This window comes from Typopeltis vanoorti, chromosome 2 (genome assembly GCF_054136105.1).
Source record: "Typopeltis vanoorti isolate ZY-2024b chromosome 2, IOZ_Tvanoo_1.0, whole genome shotgun sequence".
In the NCBI taxonomy this organism is placed as follows: Eukaryota; Metazoa; Arthropoda; class Arachnida; order Uropygi; family Thelyphonidae; genus Typopeltis; species Typopeltis vanoorti.
Genome location: NC_143550.1, coordinates 76,417,058 through 76,436,961, shown reverse-complemented (window position 1 = coordinate 76,436,961; position 19,904 = coordinate 76,417,058). Strand labels below are relative to the sequence as shown.

The 19,904-nt window shown below is 35.3% G+C and overlaps 1 protein-coding gene across 2 annotated transcripts in view; it reads right to left on the bottom strand.

Annotated features, from left to right (window-relative positions):
* The window catches only part of LOC150109191 (man(5)GlcNAc(2)-PP-dolichol translocation protein RFT1), a 153,396-nt gene that overhangs the window by 97,998 nt on the left and 35,494 nt on the right, over positions 1-19,904 (bottom strand). For both annotated transcript variants that reach the window (XM_090406111.1, XM_090406120.1), the window contains exons 4-5: positions 16,949-17,138; positions 5,031-5,132 (exon numbers count right to left, since the gene is read on the bottom strand). In XM_090406111.1, the coding sequence (XP_090262237.1) occupies positions 5,031-5,132; positions 16,949-17,138 (292 nt within the window). The remainder of the gene's footprint in view (positions 1-5,030; positions 5,133-16,948; positions 17,139-19,904) is intronic.

The following is a 19,904-nucleotide window of genomic DNA, read 5'->3' as shown; positions in this document are numbered from 1 at the left end:
ATGGAGATTGTAGTGGAAACAGTAAATGATAGTGCATGGAATACAAATGATAATTTGAAGAAAGTAATAATTTGAATGAGATGCAGAAAGAAATTGCATGCTTGCGCAGACTCCTTCATAGGACAAAATGTGAGCTCGAGTGACTGGAGAAACAATTGGCATATGGTACAGCAGAAGGGAAAAAGAGAAAACATCAATGGGAAAAGCATACAACTGCAAGAAACTGGGAGAAAAGAGAATGTATTAAATGAGGATTTGATGATAAGAGGTATACTTAATGAGAAAGTGATGACAGCATGTTTCCCAGGTGTAAAGATAAAGGACATTAGTGAAGTTATAAGTTTACAGAAGAAAGAAGTGAACAAGTTAATTGTTTTGGGGCACAAATTATTTGAAAGGTGAAAAATATCCAATGAGAGATATGAAAGAGTTGTTGGAAGAAGCTAAAATGAAAACTAAGAAAGTAAAGATTGTGAGTCTGATGTGGGTTTCAGAGTGTTGGATCTGGTAATAGCATCAGAAGATCTATTTATATCTACAGCAGCAACTCTAAATTCAATCGAGGAAAGTGACCATGTAGTTTTTTCCAGGGAAGTTGCTCAACATGTGGAATTTTCAGTCAACAAAGAGCGAAGCCCCCATTCTCTTATTGTGAACTAAAATGAAATTACTAAAAAATGAAACAGCATGGCACAGTTACAATTAAACCACCTAAGTTTAATGAGCATTGAACATGAGATTTTACAAAATATTAACTTTGATAACCTAATACATGATTTTGCCACATGAAAATGTAGAAAAGTCACTTTATAATGTTAGTTTTGCTATGGGAAAGCGTGTGGGTGGGAAGGAGTGAATTGTTGTGTTATTTTTGTTTTGAATATCACCTTCACATCCATCAATGGAATTACTTGGGACTTCAAAATCAATGAGTATCTTATTATTATTATTATTACTGAACATTAGGAAATGTGATAGGGGGCCTTAAATTTCTTTTCCCACTGGGGGCCCAAGAAGGGGGTTGATTCAGCCCAGGTTGTTACCAATGATTTGAGAGGCAAGAAGTATTCTATGAGGGAGGATGTAAAGAGTTGTTAGAAGAGGCAAAATTGAAGAGCAAGAAGGTGAAGATAGTAAGTCTGGTACCACGCTACGATAGAGGCGAATGAGGAGGAGGACACTGATAGTCAATGAGTCTATAAGTAGATTGTGCAAAAGGAATGATGTAGGATCTGTAATCTCTGTTTGATGGATTTGTACAATGCATGAACTGCATCTGAATGGTTTTGGTGTTAGGTGCCTGGAGAGAGAGATTTGTTCACCGAGCTTGCTAATGTGCAAATTCAGGGAAGCTTAAGCAATTAGGATGGAAGCAAGTAGTTTATGTGACAGCACCCATGAATTGAGTGAGAATGACCAAGAGAGGAATCTAATCTCCCAAGCAAAAATATTGAATAAGGTAGTCAATTCAGAAAGTAAAGGTGGGGGAATAAACAGATGTTGCAGTTTCTATATATATATATATATATATATACTAATGCCAGAAGTATCAAGAACAAGAGGGAGGAGTTTTTGGCATTGATTAGTGCAACCTTGCCAAAAGTTACAGGCATTAGTGAGACTTGGCTAACAGCAGATGATATAGTTACAGGGATTGAATGTGAAGGGTTTAGTATTTTCAGAGAAGATAGGACAGGGAAGGAGTACTGCTCATGATAGCAGATGAATTGCAACCAAAAAAGAATAGGAGACAGGTGGAGAGTAGTTATTAATTTGAAGCAATCCGGTGTGAGATTAAAAGGCCAGTAAGACAAAATATGCAGTTGATTGTTGCTATATACCAGGGAGTTCCACAGATAATCTGAAAGACATGCATTGCCAACTTAGTATAATGAGTACAGGTTGAGTGATTATTATGGGGGTCTTCAACTATGAAGATATAGACTGGAAGGAAGAAAAATCACATGATAGAAAGGAAACAGAATTTATACCCCTGCTGAGAGATAATATTTAAGGTGGCATGGGTAGGAGTAGGAGAGTTGAAGTCCCCCAAATAGGATCAGAAGAACAATCCATAATCAAGTTGACAACATTGCCTCCAATTGGTGAAAGTTACCACAGTCCTGAATTGGGAAATTGTAAAACATGAAGAATATTCTATTAAGAAGGGATATTTGTAGAACTACAAGGCAAGTGATTATGACAAGCTTAGGAAGAAGCTTAAATCTGTGGCATGGCATAAAACACTGCAGAGTAAGAATGTTAGTAGTGCATGGGATATAATTATGGATCATCTAGAGGAAGCTATTAAATTGTATACCTAGGATAAGGAAGGTTAATTGGGTAGGAGTTAGATGGATGAGTAATATCATTAAGCATGAGCTGCAGAAGAAGAAAATGCTGTGGATGATATATAAAGAGAAAGGTGACCAGCATGGCAAGGAAAGCAAAATCAGATCATGAGAAAATTTAGTCAGGCAGGCCAATGGAAATCCCAAAGAGTTCTTTTGTTATGTAGCAAGTAAGAGGTAGAATGATTATGAAAGATTAACCTTAATGAGTGATGATGGTCAAGAGTAGGCAGAAGCAGATAAAATAGTTGAGTTACTGAGTGACCACTTTGCAAATATATATCTTCCTAGTGAGGTTACTGTCTTAAACCTATGTGACAGCCACTAATGTGAGAAGAGAGGTGGATGAATTGGAGGTTCTTAGGTAATTCAGCCTCTCAGTTAAATACAGCTGTGGGATAAGATGGGATATCAGCTAGGGTTTTGTGAGAATGTGCAAGAGCAATGCCTTTGACTAAGCTGTTCAATTTAAGTCTCAAATCTGGTAGAGTTCCAAGGGAGTGAAAGAGGGCAAAATTATTCCTATGCATAAGGGAGGTTCTAAGACTACAAAAGCAAATTATTTACCAATCAGTATCTCAGGCGTGGTGGTAAAAGTACCAGAAAAATTGGTAAAAAAGAGAATTCAAGAATGGGTAGATAAAAATATTATTATTATTATTATTTGACACCTTCAGGGAGTCCAAAGACTCATCGAGACATATAATTGAAATATGATACCGTATGAGGATCAACATGGCTTTGTGAAGGGGCGGTCGTGCCTTAGTAATTTACTAACTTTTTATAATAGAATAACAGCTGAGTTGGATAAATGAAATGGCTGCATGATGATTTTTCTGGATTTTGCAAAGGCATTTGACAGAATATCCCATGGAACACTGTTACACAAATTAGAACAAATGAGGATGGATATGACACTGGTTAAGTGGATAAGAGAGTGGCTACTGGACAGATATCAAAAATTGGTATATGGAGGGGCAGAATCGAGGCAAAAACAGGTGACTAGTGGTGTGCCACAAGGTTCTGTGTTAGGACCATGATGTTTAATTTGTACATAAATGATATAGGAAATAACCTGAAAGGAAATGTTCAGTTGTTTGCTGATGTGAAATTAGTAGAGTAATAGTTAATCAAGATGATGTGGAGAGCTTGCAGGATGATTTAAACAGGCTGTCAGTATAGGCAAAAGTTAATGGGTGTCAGTTTAATGTCAAGAAATGTAAAGTTATGCACTTTGGAATAAACAGATTACAAGCCGTTTATCATATTGACAGCACTGTACTTCAGGAAATAGATGAAGCTACTGATTTAGGGGTGGTGATAGACACAGAGTTAAAGTTTAGAGCACATAATGCTAAGGTAGTACATAAGATTGCTTTGCTAATGAAGAACACATTAACAAGTAGAGATAAGGAAGTTGTAATTCCTCTTTATAAGGCCTTGATATGCCCACATCTAGATTACTGTTGTCAAGTCTAGTCCCCTCAGTTTCTTGGGGATGTGGAAGCAGTGGAGAAGATTCAGAGGTGAGTGACCAAGATGGTGAGTGGCCAGTGGAATGTTCCCTATGAGGATAGATTGAAGGTGCGTGGATTGCAGACGTTGGTTGATAGGAGAAAAAAAGGGAATATGATAGAAACATTTAAATTGCTTAAATGATTTTATAGAATAGATGCAGTGGAAATGTTTCAGCACCTGGCTAGAAGGACCAGAACAAGGGGGTCATCCCTGGAAGTTGAATAAAAATGTTGTTAGTAGGGGATGTGAGGACCAGTGTTTTTGCTTGTCATGAATGAGTGGAAAGGGTTGCCAGGGTCAGTTGTGAATGCTTTATCTATTAATGAGTTCAAGGAGAAGTACGATAGATTGTGTGAATAGATTAAGTCTCTCGCGATGAGTTTTTGGACTTCATGGAGGTACCCATATAATAATAATCATGTGGAAGCTATATCTGAGAGAAAAAATAAAGTAGTTCCAAACTTCGCTACCAGTGTAAGTTGACTTTCAAAATCCTGCAGATACAACTCCTGTGTCATGGTTATACCGAATAGATAGAAGTGCATAATCTTTCATAGAATTTTCCATACAGTTGTGTAAGGTAAGGCACATCCATGTGTCTTGATGGAGCACGTGCACTGCAAACTGCAGGAACCAAAGTGGTTATTCATGGGCTGCTCCACGACAGCAATAGTAACTTCATTCGCTTGTTGTGAACCGATTGGTTTGTGACCTCTGTCAGATCTAATTCCCACCAGTCCCATTTCTTCAAAATGACTAATCATTTGTCATAGCACATCAACATCATTTGTTCAGATGACAATTTGCAGAGTGAGGCAACACTGCAATTGTTTATGCTTCATGAGAAAAAAAACATTGCAGCAAGCTTAGTGCCATCACTGTGCACAGTATTAACAACTAGAATGAAGGGAAAAATTCTGTGTCCATCATTTTAAACACTCTTGGCACTTGTTGAGCTGCATGATATTCAAATTCCATGCATTTGGCATTTACAATGCACCCTGGTGGTGAATTTCCTCAATGCATAATGCATTCCTGCAAAGTTTTGCAGCATTTAGATCACTGAGTGGCACTCCAAAAGGGCTTAAACAGGGATACTTTAATTTTGATCACACTGTATATATATATATATATATATATATTGTATGGCTATAAACTTACCTGTCCTATGCAGAAAACCAGTACACCATGTTCTGGATAGAATGTAATAAATAAAGCCATAAAGGCACTTCTGAAGGACAATGAAATACCTTCAATGATTACCTGTAAACATGAACAAGAAATATATTTTATTTAAAATTTAAATATAATAAATTTAAATACAGTAACCCCCCCCCCCCCGAGTTACGTAAGTAATGCATTCCGTAAACCTTTACGTAACTTGAATTTTACATAAGTCGAATTTGTAAATTGCTTAAGTGTAACTTCGTAAGAAACTACAATATTTATTATTATTATATGTATGTATATATACAGATATGTACAGTATATTATTTACACAGTATTATTTTATAAATGAACCATCATGCAGCAGTATTTACTCAGATATAAACTATAAAAGTATGAAAAATATATAAAAGAATATAAAGATAAACTGAAATAACACTTATCAAATAAAAAAATGTCTTGTGACAGCTAATTTAACTCTGTAGTGGGAGAGTCGGCGCTAGTGGTGGATGGTTGTGAAGAGAAATGCTGTTCTCTGGCAACTTCTACCCCTCTCGATGTTGAAGGCTGAGCGTAGTCGGGGTCGTCTGAGTTGACATCTTGATGTTGTTGTGAGCGGCATCTCACAAACATGTCTAGAGTAGATTGTGTGGTCACATGCTTTTTGTCATCGTAGATGGCCTTGTAGCTAGACATATCAGAATGGATACGGCAGCTAACATTCTCAAACCGCTCGGTGTTCGGATCCATTGATTCTAATTTTGCTAGTGCCATGACTATCAGGTTAAAAGCCTCAGCTAGTCCCTTTGTTGTAAATTTCTTAACATCTGGAGTTGGAAATTCTGAAGTATTTTCTTCAGAATTTCGGAATGCCTCCAACTAAATAAGGTCGTCATTAGTGAGCTTTCCATTGTGACTCAAAAGAAGCTCGTTAATGTCAACGTTATCCACTTCCAGCTCTAATCGCTCTGCCAGTTGCACACATCTCCGTCGCTTGTTGTAATTCTTGTGTCAACTCAACAACCGTATCAGTCATTGCCTGCTCTCCTTCCTTTAAACGATTTTGCACCATTTCTGGGCAGAGTTTCTTCCACACAGCATTCATTGTTGTCCGCTTGACCCCGTGCCACCCCGATGTTTTTGACAGCGTCAAGGATATTATAATTCTTCCAGAAATCACGTAGAGTAATGCCCTCGCCACTATCAATGGCCTTAATTGCTTGGGAAAACATATGCCGCAGATAGTAGGCTTTGAAAGTTGTAATAGCGCCTTGATCCATAGGTTGCAACAGTGTGGTGGTTCTATGAGGCAGGCAAACAACTTTTATGTCGGAATGAAAGTCATACAACTCTTCTGGGTGGCTGGGGGCATTGTCCAAGAGGAGAAGCACTTTTAACAGGATTCCTTTCTTGGCACAATATTCCTTCACTGGGGAATGAAGTGGTTATTGAACCAGTCTGCGAACAGCACAAGTGTAATCCAAGCCTTATTATTGGATTTCCAGATTACAGCAGCCTACTCGGGTCAATGTTCTTAAAGGCCCGCAGTCTCTGGGAATAGTACACTGTAAGTGGTTTAAGTTTCAAGTCCCCTGAAGTGTTGCCGCCAATCATAACAGTGATCCGATCTTTTGCAACCTTGAATCCAGGCATAGATTTTTTCTCTTTTGCAATAAATATCCGTGTTGATATTCTCTTCTAGAGCCGTTTCGTCAACATTAAATATTTGCTCAGGCAAATATTCCCCCTCCTCAATTATTTCTGCCAGAAGTTCGGGAAATTTATTTGCCACGTCTGTATCTGCACTTGCTGTCTCACCCATGACTTTGATGCCATGTAGATTTGTACGCTTCTTGAATCATTTGAACCATCCAGCACTAGCTTTAAATGCACTCTCCGTGTCTATGATACCAGCCTTCTCTTGTAAATCTTTATGTAAAGACCTAGCCTTCTCCTGGATAATCAGAAAACTCAACGGTATCCGCTTCTGTGTCAGATACTCGATCCAGTGAGACAACAATTTCTCCATCTCTGAAATCGGGCCCAGCCTCTTCTCGGTAATGATTGTGCCCTTCAACGTTACCGCACCTTTCATGCTTTCAACAATATGAACTTTATCCTTCACTATCGTATTCACTGTCAAAATAGGTCGAGCTTTTGTTGATATAATTTTCCTGTCTTCATACATACGAATTATTTTCAACTTTTCTTCTAAAGTAATTGCAGACCTTTGTTTTTTAGATTTATTACCAGCACATTCAGTTTTGCGTTTCGAATCCATTTTAAGGGTAAATAAACAACGAACACTAACGGTGATAAACAAGCGACTAAACTAACCGTGTGAGGCATGAACTACTGATGGGATCGGGGAAAGGAGGGATTGTTTACGGAGTCCTTATTTCTAATTGGTAGGTTTCAGTTTAAATGTTACGGCTTTTGTGCACTTGCCCTCTGCTGCTCACAGCGTTTACCGGTAACCTGTCACTGCCTGTTACTATTTGTTACATTTGCTATGAATGCCGAGTCTAGTTAACATTATGTCGTTGCATACTGCAATGGATGTCAAAGATGCAATAGCCACAAACATGTTCATACGCGCTAGTAGTTGTAATTTTCGAGATTTATTAGGTAACTGCGAATTTACGTAAGTTGCGTATTACATAAGTCAGGGGTTACTGTATATTTAAAACTAGAATCGTTTAAGAATGACCTGTTAGAATAAGAATAAAACATTTAGTGGCATTAACACATATGATATAAAACATTTCACTAATATAAATGATAGCATAAATTCATTATATCATGAATAATTCCTGACAGAAAAGCTGCAGTGGCTCCTGAGATTATAACATGTACTTCAATGATGAAGTAATGGCCTGAACCCCAAAATACAGGCACTCAAATACAGGTAACCCTCATATAATGGGGTTTCGATATAATGCAGTCTACAAATTGTAATAATAACCCTTTATCTTTTCATATATTTTTCAATGTGCAACTTAAAAATCAAATTTTATCTTCGTTAAATTCATGTCTGTCCGTATCGTGCATGTAGTTATTAAGTAGCGAATTTATATTAGAGGAAATACCCTTTAGCACGCATGTATGTTAACTGTTTACCATATAAAGTGTTTATTGTTGAAAATTGTCTTCGTTTTGGCAGGAAAGCGCATTAAAAATCTTAAGTGTGTTAATCTCAAGCTGAGCACTTTATTTTCTTGTGAGTTACATGCAATACTTTTTTTTTATATATAAAAAAAAAAAAAATTGTATAGTAATGGCCACTTAGAGTGCTTTTGCGAAATGGTTGAAAACGAAATTAGTGAATTAATTGATGGGGAAATAAATTTAAAATAGAAGAAACTGATACAATTAATAGATGACGTCAAACCAAATGGCGGGAAAGTTCTGCCGAAGATTCTGATTGTGGTGAATCTGTTAAAGAATTCAGTTTAAAGAAATTAGCAGAAGGATTGAACTTGGCAAGAAAGTTAGGAAGTTATTTTATGGATAATGATCCCTCAATGGAGCGCTCCGGAAAATTCACCAGACAATTGGATATTTGTTTAGCACTATATCATGAACTTAATAAAAAAAATTGCAGCATCATGGTAAGCAAGGTCTTATTACTGACTTCTTGATAACTAAACCAGCCAAAGTATGCAATGAGAATTATACAAATGATGTCCAAGAGATTTCAAGTGATGACGATGCCCAGCCACTTGTAAATAAAGAATATCGAAGAAATGTTCATTTTGAAGACAGTGATTATGATTAAATTATGCACTTTATTTTATTTTGCCTAAAACATTTATGCATTATGGGAATGACGTTTACATACAATTTCTATTTTTATAAGTTTATACTATGTATATTGTTTCATAGTTTATGTTTTCTTAACTTACATGAATTAACCGAATTAGATAAAAATATTTTTTGTTGGATATGTCTTAAAAAAAAAAACGATTTTGGAACATAACCCCTACTTTTTCTATGTGATCTGAGTCTCGCATAACGTGATTTATATAACACGGCATTTCTGTGGAAACTAACATTCGCGTTATACGAGGGTTACCTGTAATAATAACTCATTAAATATAACTATTAGTAAAATTTAAACATATAAACACATAAAATTAAAACAAAAATTAAAGGAACAAAAATTAAAAAGATTAACATGTAAAATATATCCTATTCATGCAATTTCTACTAAAAATAAAGAAAATTAAAATATAACCAATAATCATAAATAATAGCAAGACAGTTTGCATGCTATATGATATTAAAATTAGTTATATTAAACTCAATTATTTACTTTATGCAAATGATATTATATTCCTAAACAAATCCATTACAAGTCTTCTGGATGTTGTGATTGCACAACATACCATACCTGCTGTAAAAAATTTGATATGGAAATCATAAAAAAAAAAAAAAAATTATGACATTAAGCAAAAACTGGAAAACATTTCTCACAAATCTATCGAAAAAGTAAGACATTTCATCTTCATCTATTTATTTATATTTTTAGTGTAGTTGGTAAAATTAATATACAAATAGATAATGAAAGGATTGCATAAGTGTGTCAAAGCACTGAGAGGAGACCTCAACAAAACATTTTAACACATTCAGCTGGCAGATTTTTACATATTTGTCAATATATATGGCACCCATTTTTTTAGGGAGGGGGGGGGATTCCAACAGAAAGTTTTACTAAGAAAAAAAATAATAAATGATGTTGGTTCTTGTTGGAAATCTAAACAGCAGAGTAGGAAGCAGATATCAGACATACTGAAATGCTTTGGGAAAATTTAGAGAAAACAGCAAAGCTAATTATTGTTAGCTTTGCTGTTTCTCCAAATTTTGACAAAAAATGGCAAATACCTGCTGGATTTCTGTTCAGGACATAAACCAGTCATTACTCATATAATGCTGAAACAAGAAAGAGCTCATTCTCTATGGCAATATGTTGTTAGCAATATCTTCTTGCTGGTTCTGAAAACAAGAGTAATACAGGGGATTTGAAATAAGAAGTGATCATCATTCAGTTTTGAGCAAGATAACATTAAATATCATAAAGAAAAGTAAAGCATATAAGAAAGCTTTATAACAAAAATCAAAATCAAGTAGCTCAGAAGTGAACTAAAGACTGAAACGTATATTATTATTTAAGAAATATTATTTCTTATATAATATATAAGAAATAATTATTATTTATTTCTTATATATTATTATTATTTATAATTTGCAAATATTATTTAAGAAAAAAATTAAAAACTTTGAAAGCAAGAACCAAACAATGAAGACCAAATGGCAGACTCTGAAGAGAACATTAGCTCATGAAGCCATTGAGGTTGCCTGTAAAGACAGAAAAATCAAAGCTTAATAAAAGATTCAGGAAATTGGAGGGAAGTCATAGAAAAAAAAAGAAAGCATATTAATGTTTCCTAGCAAGCAAGTGAACATGCATTCTAAGAGAGGATACAGAAAAAAAAAAACAATGCTAAAAAAAAGGAATACACAGTTTTGTCATATATACTGTTACGACTTCCAAACACCTGAGCACCGCCCACAAAATTGCACGAGCCCAGTTCTGGTGCTATGCACAGCCAATATTTGTGTGTTTATAAGTAGAGAGAGTTGTCTAGCAGTATGGATTAACATGCTGTGGGAAGATTATGAGAACCATGTAGCTATAGTGGCACTTAAGACTGAAATGCAGCTACCTGTTATTTTCACACTAAAACACATAGGATCAGCAGGATGTTTGTGTGTATTGGACTATTAACTGTTATAATGATAAAGAAGATTTATCTCACCACCAAAGAACAAGTCGATGATGCGGAGTTAGGATGCAACAGATTGTGAGGGCTGCGAAGGCACACTTCTGGCATAATCCTGTTGAGAATGTGAAAGAGTCAGAAAGTGATGTCATGAGAGATGAATGTTTCACAAAGAATGATGCCATGTGTACTAACTGATCACATGGGGGTGAGAGCCTATCATTGTTCTACTGGACACTTTCTTACTCTGCAACTTATGCGACAGAGAGCGATAAAATCAAAGGCACCTCTCTGGTGGCACGCAAACAACAGATAGAAATATCCACAGAATAAACATCTTCACAGATGACAAGATTTTCACCACCGAAGAGTCATTTAACCCCAAAATGATGGAGCATATGCCCCACAGTATGTGCCATAGCACCTAGGATTCAGAGAGGTCACTACCCTGCATCAGTAATGGTTTGGTAGGGAGGGGGGATATCCAAGTTGCATTTCTGCGAGAAAGGGGGTCAAAACTTCTGCCATGGTGTATCAAGACACTGTACTGGAACATGTGGTATGACCCCTGAACAAGACCTTGTTTAAAGGCAGGCAGTGGACCTTCCAACAGGATTCAGCCCCTGCACACAAGGCAAGACAACAGTGGATGAAGGCAGATGTGCTTAACCACATATCACCATCTGACTGCCTGCCTGAAAGTACTGATCTGAATCTGTTGGATTTCAAATGGTCAGAGCTTGAGTGAGTAGTCTGCAAGAAACATCACCTCAGCATTGGCAGCCTGAAGGTGGATTTGGAGCAAGGATAGGCAGAGTTTTCATTGGATGTTGTACATGTCACCATCAATATGGGCTTCACAGACTTCTGTTTGCGAGATGGCAAAAGGAGTACATTTTGAACATTGAGTGCTGCTATATGTGGTTTGTATGTGCTGAAAGCTGTAAATGATTTATATTATTATGTGATACCTCCAGGGAGTCCAAAGACTCATCGAGGGAGAGTGTGCCAACAGCATCGAACGATTGATCCCTTTCCAACTACTAACCACTCTCAAACATGGTTAACTTTTTGTGAGACATTAGTAGCAGAGGCGCTACCAATCGACCAACATTTACTGATAGATTAAAGGACCAGGTACAAAAGATATATCAGGAAGATTGCAAAACTTTTGGTCATATTGAAAAAAAGTTTAGAAATGGAAGAAAAATGTACTGCAAAAGTAATCTAAGATAATAACAATGGCATGTAACTGAAAATAAAGATATTAGAAGTTTTTTCACTTGCTATAAATTAAAGATATCAAGAAATTATATACTTGGTTTAATCCTTTATCCAAGTGTAAGCAAACAAAGTTTGTATCCTGAAGTATTTTCAGGACTAGAGCAACTCGTATAAGGAAGCCAAGACTTCACATCACTTGCCTTAGTTTCCCATAATGCAAAGCACCTTGTTCACGGACATGACGTATAATGCTATGCATTATGGGAAGGGGTCACTAGCTAGACCAGTTTCGACCTTTATTGAGGTCCTTTCGGTGGGAGCCAGACCCAGAGGTGATACTAAGGTTGAAGTAATGCGGAAGTCATATCTTCATATACGAGTTACCAAAAGGTCACACCTTATTATTAAATTACTCTGGATTAGAGAAAGATGTTAGAAGTTTTGCCCTAGTCCTGAAAATACTTCAGGTGCAAACTTTGCTTGCAATTTAAAAGGATTCAACCAAGTATATAATTTCTTGGTATCTTTAATTTATAGTATAACCAAGTGAAAAAACTTCTAATATCTTTATTTTCAGTTTACATGCCATCATTATTATCCCTGATAAAGGATTACATCAAGTATATAATTTCTTGGTATCTTTAATTTATAAGAAATAAAGATATGTTAGATAACTGGAGTAATTACTTTGAAAACCTGCTAAATGAAACAGGAAGTGACAAACCTTGGTAGAAAATATAAGAGAAATGCAAATTTTTAATGGCACTTGCGCCATAGTAATGATTATTAGATACACATATTCACAAGAATGAAAAGTAATAATTTTTATTATTGCAAATATTTCAGCCAGAAATTAATGAACCGTCATCAGTGCATCAGCATAATCACTATGTGAAACTAGAATGAAGAATATTAATCCTATTTGCAGAGATGAGCCACTTGACAGAGTGCCACCACAAGAGTGGTTACAAAATAAAATGAATGAATGACACAACATTATATTAAAAAATAAAAAAAAAAAGGTGGGAGATAACAGGAGGCACGGTATTGCCATTTATGAGGATGAGACTTTCCCAAATCTTGGCAATGGATAAACAGCCAGTTGGATTTAAGTCTGGGCAGTATAAATATGCTTCAGCACCCTCTTTAAATAACTGCTCAAATCTAAACTGACACCAATGTAAAAGGACAGTAATGGACCAGAGGTTATTGTGAGGGGCATCCACTCTGTTACTGCGCAAGGAAAGATCTTTCAGGTTTATTGTTGATATAAGATTGTTCTTTTTTGAATAAACGTCTTGCTTGTCCAAAGTGGAGGCACCAAACACTGAACCTGGTAAACACCAAGAAGAGCCAGGAGAGTGGGGAGGGGTTATTGTTTGTGGTTGATAATCAGGAAATAGTTAAAGAGATAACTAGAACATACTCACCTAACCCAGTTTAAATATTGCAAAAAGATGGAACCACAACAAGTAGCAGTGAAACAATAAAAGAAATATGGACTAATAATTTTAAAGAAACATTTGCAGCTACAGAAAACATAGATCAAGATACCTTCAACCCAGAAGAAACTTCTGACACAAAAGGCATCCTAAATGAAGAAATACATAGAGCAATCAAACAAATGAAAAATAATAAAGCACCAGGCATAGACAACATTCAAAAAGAACTTCTAGAAAAAAGGGGGAGAAAGCATAACACGAGGGTGTTCTGCAAAGTTCTCAGCCTCGACCATAGATGGCTACACTATCGGCAAGATTTTTTTTTTTCTAAGTTGGTACATCTGTCATAAGCATCAATTGCAAGTCATTCTATTCAAGTTGTTTGTTTTATACAGTTGTCTGAAGCAAAAGTGTTGTTGTCTGTTTCCCTTGAAATGAATAAAATTGAGTATCGTGTGGTTATAAAATTCTTTGTAAAAGAAGATTTAACGCCAAAAGAAATTCATTCGAAGTTCCTAAAAGTTTATGGACACTCTTCTTCGTTTTCAACAATTAAGAAATGGGCTGTCGAGTTTAAACATGGCCGTACCAGCCTTGAAGATAATCCACGTGAAGGATGCCAAAAAAGTGTAACAACACTAGAAATCATTGATCAAGTGCACAATATGGTATTGGATGACCAGCGAGTCAAAGTACATGAAATTGATGAGACTATAGGCATTTCAAAAGAATGCATAGGATATATTTTGCATGAAGAATTGCAAATGAAAAAGCTTTGTGCAAGATTGGTGCTGCGCTTGCTCACAGTAGATCAAAAACGCACTCACATGAAAATCTCTGAACAGTGCTTAGAGTGTTTTAAGAAGAATAAAACTGATTTCGTGTATCGATTTATTAATATGGATGAGACTTGGATTCACCATTGCACACCAAAATCCAAATAGCAATTAAAACAGTGGACAGAAGCCGGTTGTTCACCACCAAGGAAGACAAAGTTGGTTCCATCAGCAGGAAAGGTAATGGCATCGGTGTTTTGGGATGCTAGAGGCAGTTTGTTTATTAATTATCTTGAAAAGGGTAAAACAATAACCAGAGAATATTAATCTGATCGTTTAACCAGACTAGATGAAAAAATCTGTGAGATAGACCTGGTTTGCAGAAGAAAAAAATCGACTTTCATCAGGACAATGCACCTGTCCACAAAAGTGTTTTGGCAATGGGAAAACTAAGGGATCTGCACTATGAATTTTTGGAACATCCACCCTGTTCCCCAGATTTGGCTCCCTCTGACTTCTATTACTTCCAAAAATAAAACTCTTCCTTGCTAATCAGCATTTTTCTTCGAATCAAGAGGTGGTTGGTGCTGTAGAGGGGTATTTTGCAGATCTTACTGAGAACCATTACAGGGACAGAATAATGGTGCTGGAGCATCACTGGAATAAATGTATTAGTCTTAAGGGAGATTGATAAAAATAATTTGAAATTATAAATTCGTTTTTTCATTTTAGGCTGAGAACTTTTCACACTACCCTCATACTATAATTAAAGTCAACTGTTTCTTTATTAGTAATGCTATGCAATAAACAAAAACCTTATCTAAACTTGTATTTTGTCTTACATACATACAGCACACATCTTTTAAACTCTTGATGTGTAACTTCGCTTAATTGGATCAGCTACTTAATTGAGCCAAATTATGCTATTCCCAATGTGGTCCAATTAACCAAAATCTATTGTATTTATATTTTCTCTAAATGTTTATGAACTGTGAACTTCAATAGCATTCACATTTTCAAGTGTCAGTAATAATTAGATTACTGCATAGTTTTACATTCTCTGACAAGTTTTGTCCATGCAAAAGATTTGTCCATTTTGTATAGGATAACATGAGGAAGTGTACATTTACATCTTTGATTTACGGTGCTATATAATTTTGTTTATGTATCAAAATACATTTAATTTTCTACTATTTACTGCAGCTAAAAAGATTCATACTATGAGTATTGTTTTTTCCAGTATATCAATTTATTTATCTTAAAAGAATAACAGTTTCCCCCAAATTATTAAAACCATTCTGTTTTAATACAAAAGTTGGGAATATAACTTTAATCCCAAAAACAAGACAAGAGAATTGCAATGCAAAGATTTTTATTTAATTAATATAAAAATTACACAAATGTAATTATTCACATAAAAATTGTTTCTATTTTTAATGTGAATAAAAATGTATTTAAAATTTTTATAACAAATACACTTCTCTCTCACACACACAAATTAAATTCAGAATGAAAAAAAAAAAAATCACTTTCAACTTTACTTTTTTAGGAGGGGGGGGGTGGAGAATGAAGAATTTAGTTCTTTGCTACAATCATATGTACATACAATCACAATCAGTTAAAATGAGAACTTGCTTTAATTCAAAATGTCCATCTTCATAAAGGAATCTCTTTTCTTAACTTAAAAACAAAAAGAATAAACACATCCTATTTCACGCATAAGTTTCACCATGGATTTACCTTGCCTAAAATAACCATAAATAACCTTGGCATAGAATTCTGACTTGATGACAGTTTGTTTAAAATAATTGTTCAATTTGATGAAATTGTTCCTAAGGTCTTCAACTGTGTCCAGTAAATGTACTACAGAGAATGTGAAATTGTGCAAATATTAATGAAGAAACATTGCATAAAAGACTATAAATTTCTCTATTAAAACAATTCATATCGTTCTATCTTCAATTTAAAATATGTACTAACAGTAGTCCAATTACTAAAGGAAGAAAAAAAAACATTCCTCAACCTTCTACATGCTGTCCTTTAAGAACAATATCTCAGAGCTCTTCTTTTTGAATGACCCCAAGAAGATTTATATCTTCTAGGGGTCATTCACTGTTTGAAATAAACTCTTTCAGATAAATCTGCTGATCTCTAATTTCATTTCTTAGTGTTTTTTTTTTTTTTTACTCTCTCAACTCCACAATTCCAATCTCCACAACAAAAAAACTTTTCAGCCCATGAGTTGCACTGCTTCCTGGGTGTCTGTGTATGCAGACACTCCTTCAAACTGCTGGTAAAACTTAATGGAGCCCTCCTCGTATGGGAAGGACAAACATGAAATAAATTTTCAGGTAAGACAGCTTTATATTCTGCAATTAGTAAAGGCATTACTCCAAGCTCAAAGCTACAACTGTGGCATTTGCGTTGTATACTTTTACAAAACAGCAATCATATTTTTGCCAGTGCAGTAGAACATACACTGTGCACCTACATATGACTGTGTTTCCAGTTATGTCAGCCATTTGCAACTGATGGTGCAGCACATCATAATATGGCAAGAAACAGGCAAAGCAAATACTAAGACATGCACTTAATGCATTATGCAAAATGTGCTGTAATTTTATTTTTGTGAAACACTCTCAGTATATAGTTTACTCAATTTACAATAAAAAATTTGTTTTTATTACCTTAAGCCTGATAAATGAGAATGCTTGCCCAATAACATATAATGGTTCTGATATTATTTCAATTATTACACAAATCACAATAATATTGACACCAACATCATAATTTTGCACTAATAAAGAATCCGGCTGCTCAAGAATATGAAGCCAAACTAATCTTAAGATTCCACCACATATCGCTGCAAGAGGGATTCTGAAAAGATTTAAAAGCTTTAATAAAAAAAAATAATAATAACAAAATGAAACATTTATCAAATCATTAGATACAAATATTATTAAAACAGCAATCAGTTTCTACTATATAAGTATTTCTTATATATTAAAACTTGCAACATTGTCATCTTTTCTTCTCCCCCCCATAAGTTTTGAATTCATAAGTTTTGTTTAATTTGTTTTATCATTACTATGTCAGAAACCCTTATGTAGAGGTTAAGTAATTTAAATATATTAATCCCAAGTTAGTAAAGCCATTTCCTTGGATTAGCCCAAGCCTGGATACTAGTAAATTTCATACAGGAATAACTGGAAGACTGTTACTCCCCGTGACATTGGTGGCTACTGGTGCTGACACCAGATATTTAAATAAAAAAGGGTGACAGAGAGGTGGCAAGGTTTTCTTTCTTTCTTTTCTAAGATAAAAGAGAAAAAAAATGATGAGCTTTGGACCTGAGAAAGCAGGAAGACTAGTGGAGTTTTTTTATTTCATTTTTTTAGAAGTAATCCAAAAAAAAAAGTTATTTAACTTAAAGCACAGTGGATGGGATGAAATTGGGAGGGAGATTCTTTACTAAACAATACAGAGAATTTCATCAATCTTCTTTATAAACTGGAGGGAGTTCAAATATGGCTGTAGCTCAAATGGTAATAATGATGCAATTTAGCTGAAAAGACCTATATTCAAATCCTGTCTAAGACACAATGAACTTTTAATAAGGGCTTTTTAAATAAAGGTTTGTTAGCTGGTCTCATACAAAAGAGGCAAATTTTTCCCTCCTGAAAGAGGTTTCATTCTTTCAAAACATGGCCAGAACAACAGATAAAATTAATAGACATAATACATATTTTGACACAACAGCCTTAGTGGCTTTTGCTGTAAAAACACTAACTCAGCCACACTTGGAAGAATAGTGAAAACAAGATTATTTGTTAGCTGATCTGGCCTCCTACAGTTATTATCCTTAAGTTTAGTATAAGGTCAGTATAAAATCAATGTTTCAAAGCTGTACCTTCAAACAGAAGAAATGTTGGGTATCTCCAAAATGTCTAATGTAATCTGAAACACCACTCATATTCTAGAGAAGTCATGGGGGGTGGGATGTAAATTAGAATTTTGAACTGAAACACAAACAATTTCTAGCAGTTTCAAGCTCCCAGTAAGTAAAGTGGTGGTATTGCATAGGATGATGAAGCTCATCTACTACCCAGTGGCATTTAAACCAAGAGAGGTTTGGCCTTCCACTGAGGGGTATGGAATGATATATCTTGATCCTTGTCTACAATAGTTCAACAAAAAGAAGTTATAGCTAGCCAATGGATTTGGTTGCTGTAGACTAACCATACTTCATTATAAACATATATCAGATAGTGGTGACTTGAATACCAGTTCCCTCAGCATTTTAGTCTTTCAAGGTTTAAACAAATTAGATGCTGCTACTGGACATTCTTTTTTATGATGTGTCCAGGTCAAAGCCAGAAGGAAGATTGGTCACAGATGTTGTTGGTTGGAAAAGGGAGGCTTCCTGTTTCATAAGAAACCACAGGATTGGAACTTGGAATGTTAGAAGTATGAACCGAGGTAAGCTGGAAATAATAAAGATGGAAATGGAGTGCAAGATGCTGTATATATTGGGAATAAGTGAACTTAGATGGACAGGAATGGGCCATTTTCAGTCAGGGGACTATATGGTGTATTACTCAGGACATGAGACAAGTTGTAAAAATGGAATATCTTTCTTACTCAGGAAAAAGATGGCTAGATAGACATCCAATGAATATGATCATCATTCAGGTTTAAATGGAATACCAGAAGAAGACAATGAAGAATTTTATGGCAAGTTACAAGAAGATAGAACACCAAAGCACGATTTATGACTACTTATTGGAGATGGGAATGCAAAAATGGGAGAGACTGAGGAACAAGGAATAACAGGTCGTTTTGGTTTAGGTATTTTGGTTTGTGTTGCTAACCTGCTTTAAACAGCACAAAAGAAGATTGTACACATGGATATCACCTGATGGACAATACAGAAATCAAATTGACTATATACTTGGACAAAGAAGATGGAGAAGTACAATTCAATCTGTCAAACTTTTCCAGGTATAGACTGTGGAACAGACCATGAGTTATTAGTGGCTACGATATATGTGAAATTACGGAAACTGAAAACAACACAAATGTCAATCAGATATGATCTTGGAAACATACCAGCTGAATACAATATTAGTATACAGAACAGATTCAACACACTCAATTTGTGTGAAAGAGAACCAGATGAACTATGGGAAGAGATTAAAGATATAATTAAAACAGAAACAAAGAATATTCCAACAGCTTGTAAGAAGAAGTTTAAATGGTTGTCAAAAGATGCCATCAAAACTGCTCAGGAAAGGAGGAAAATGAAGGCCACAGGAAATTTGCAGGAAGTATGGCATTTGAATGCAGAGTTTCAACGACAAGCTAGAAGAGACAAGGAAAAATACTTTAACCAGGAATGCCAACAAAGAGAAGACCAAAACAAGAAAGGAAAAACAATAGATCTTTTCAAAAAGATCAGAGAACTAACAGGGAAGTTTAGTGCCAAGGTGACAATATTGAAAAGTACACAAAGGATATCTTACAGAAGCTAGAGATATCAAAGTAAGATGGAAAGAGTATACAGAAGCCCTTTACAGAAAGGACTTCAAAATTACTGAGAAATTTGAAGAGCAGGATTATACACAGGAGCCAGTACCACTGGAG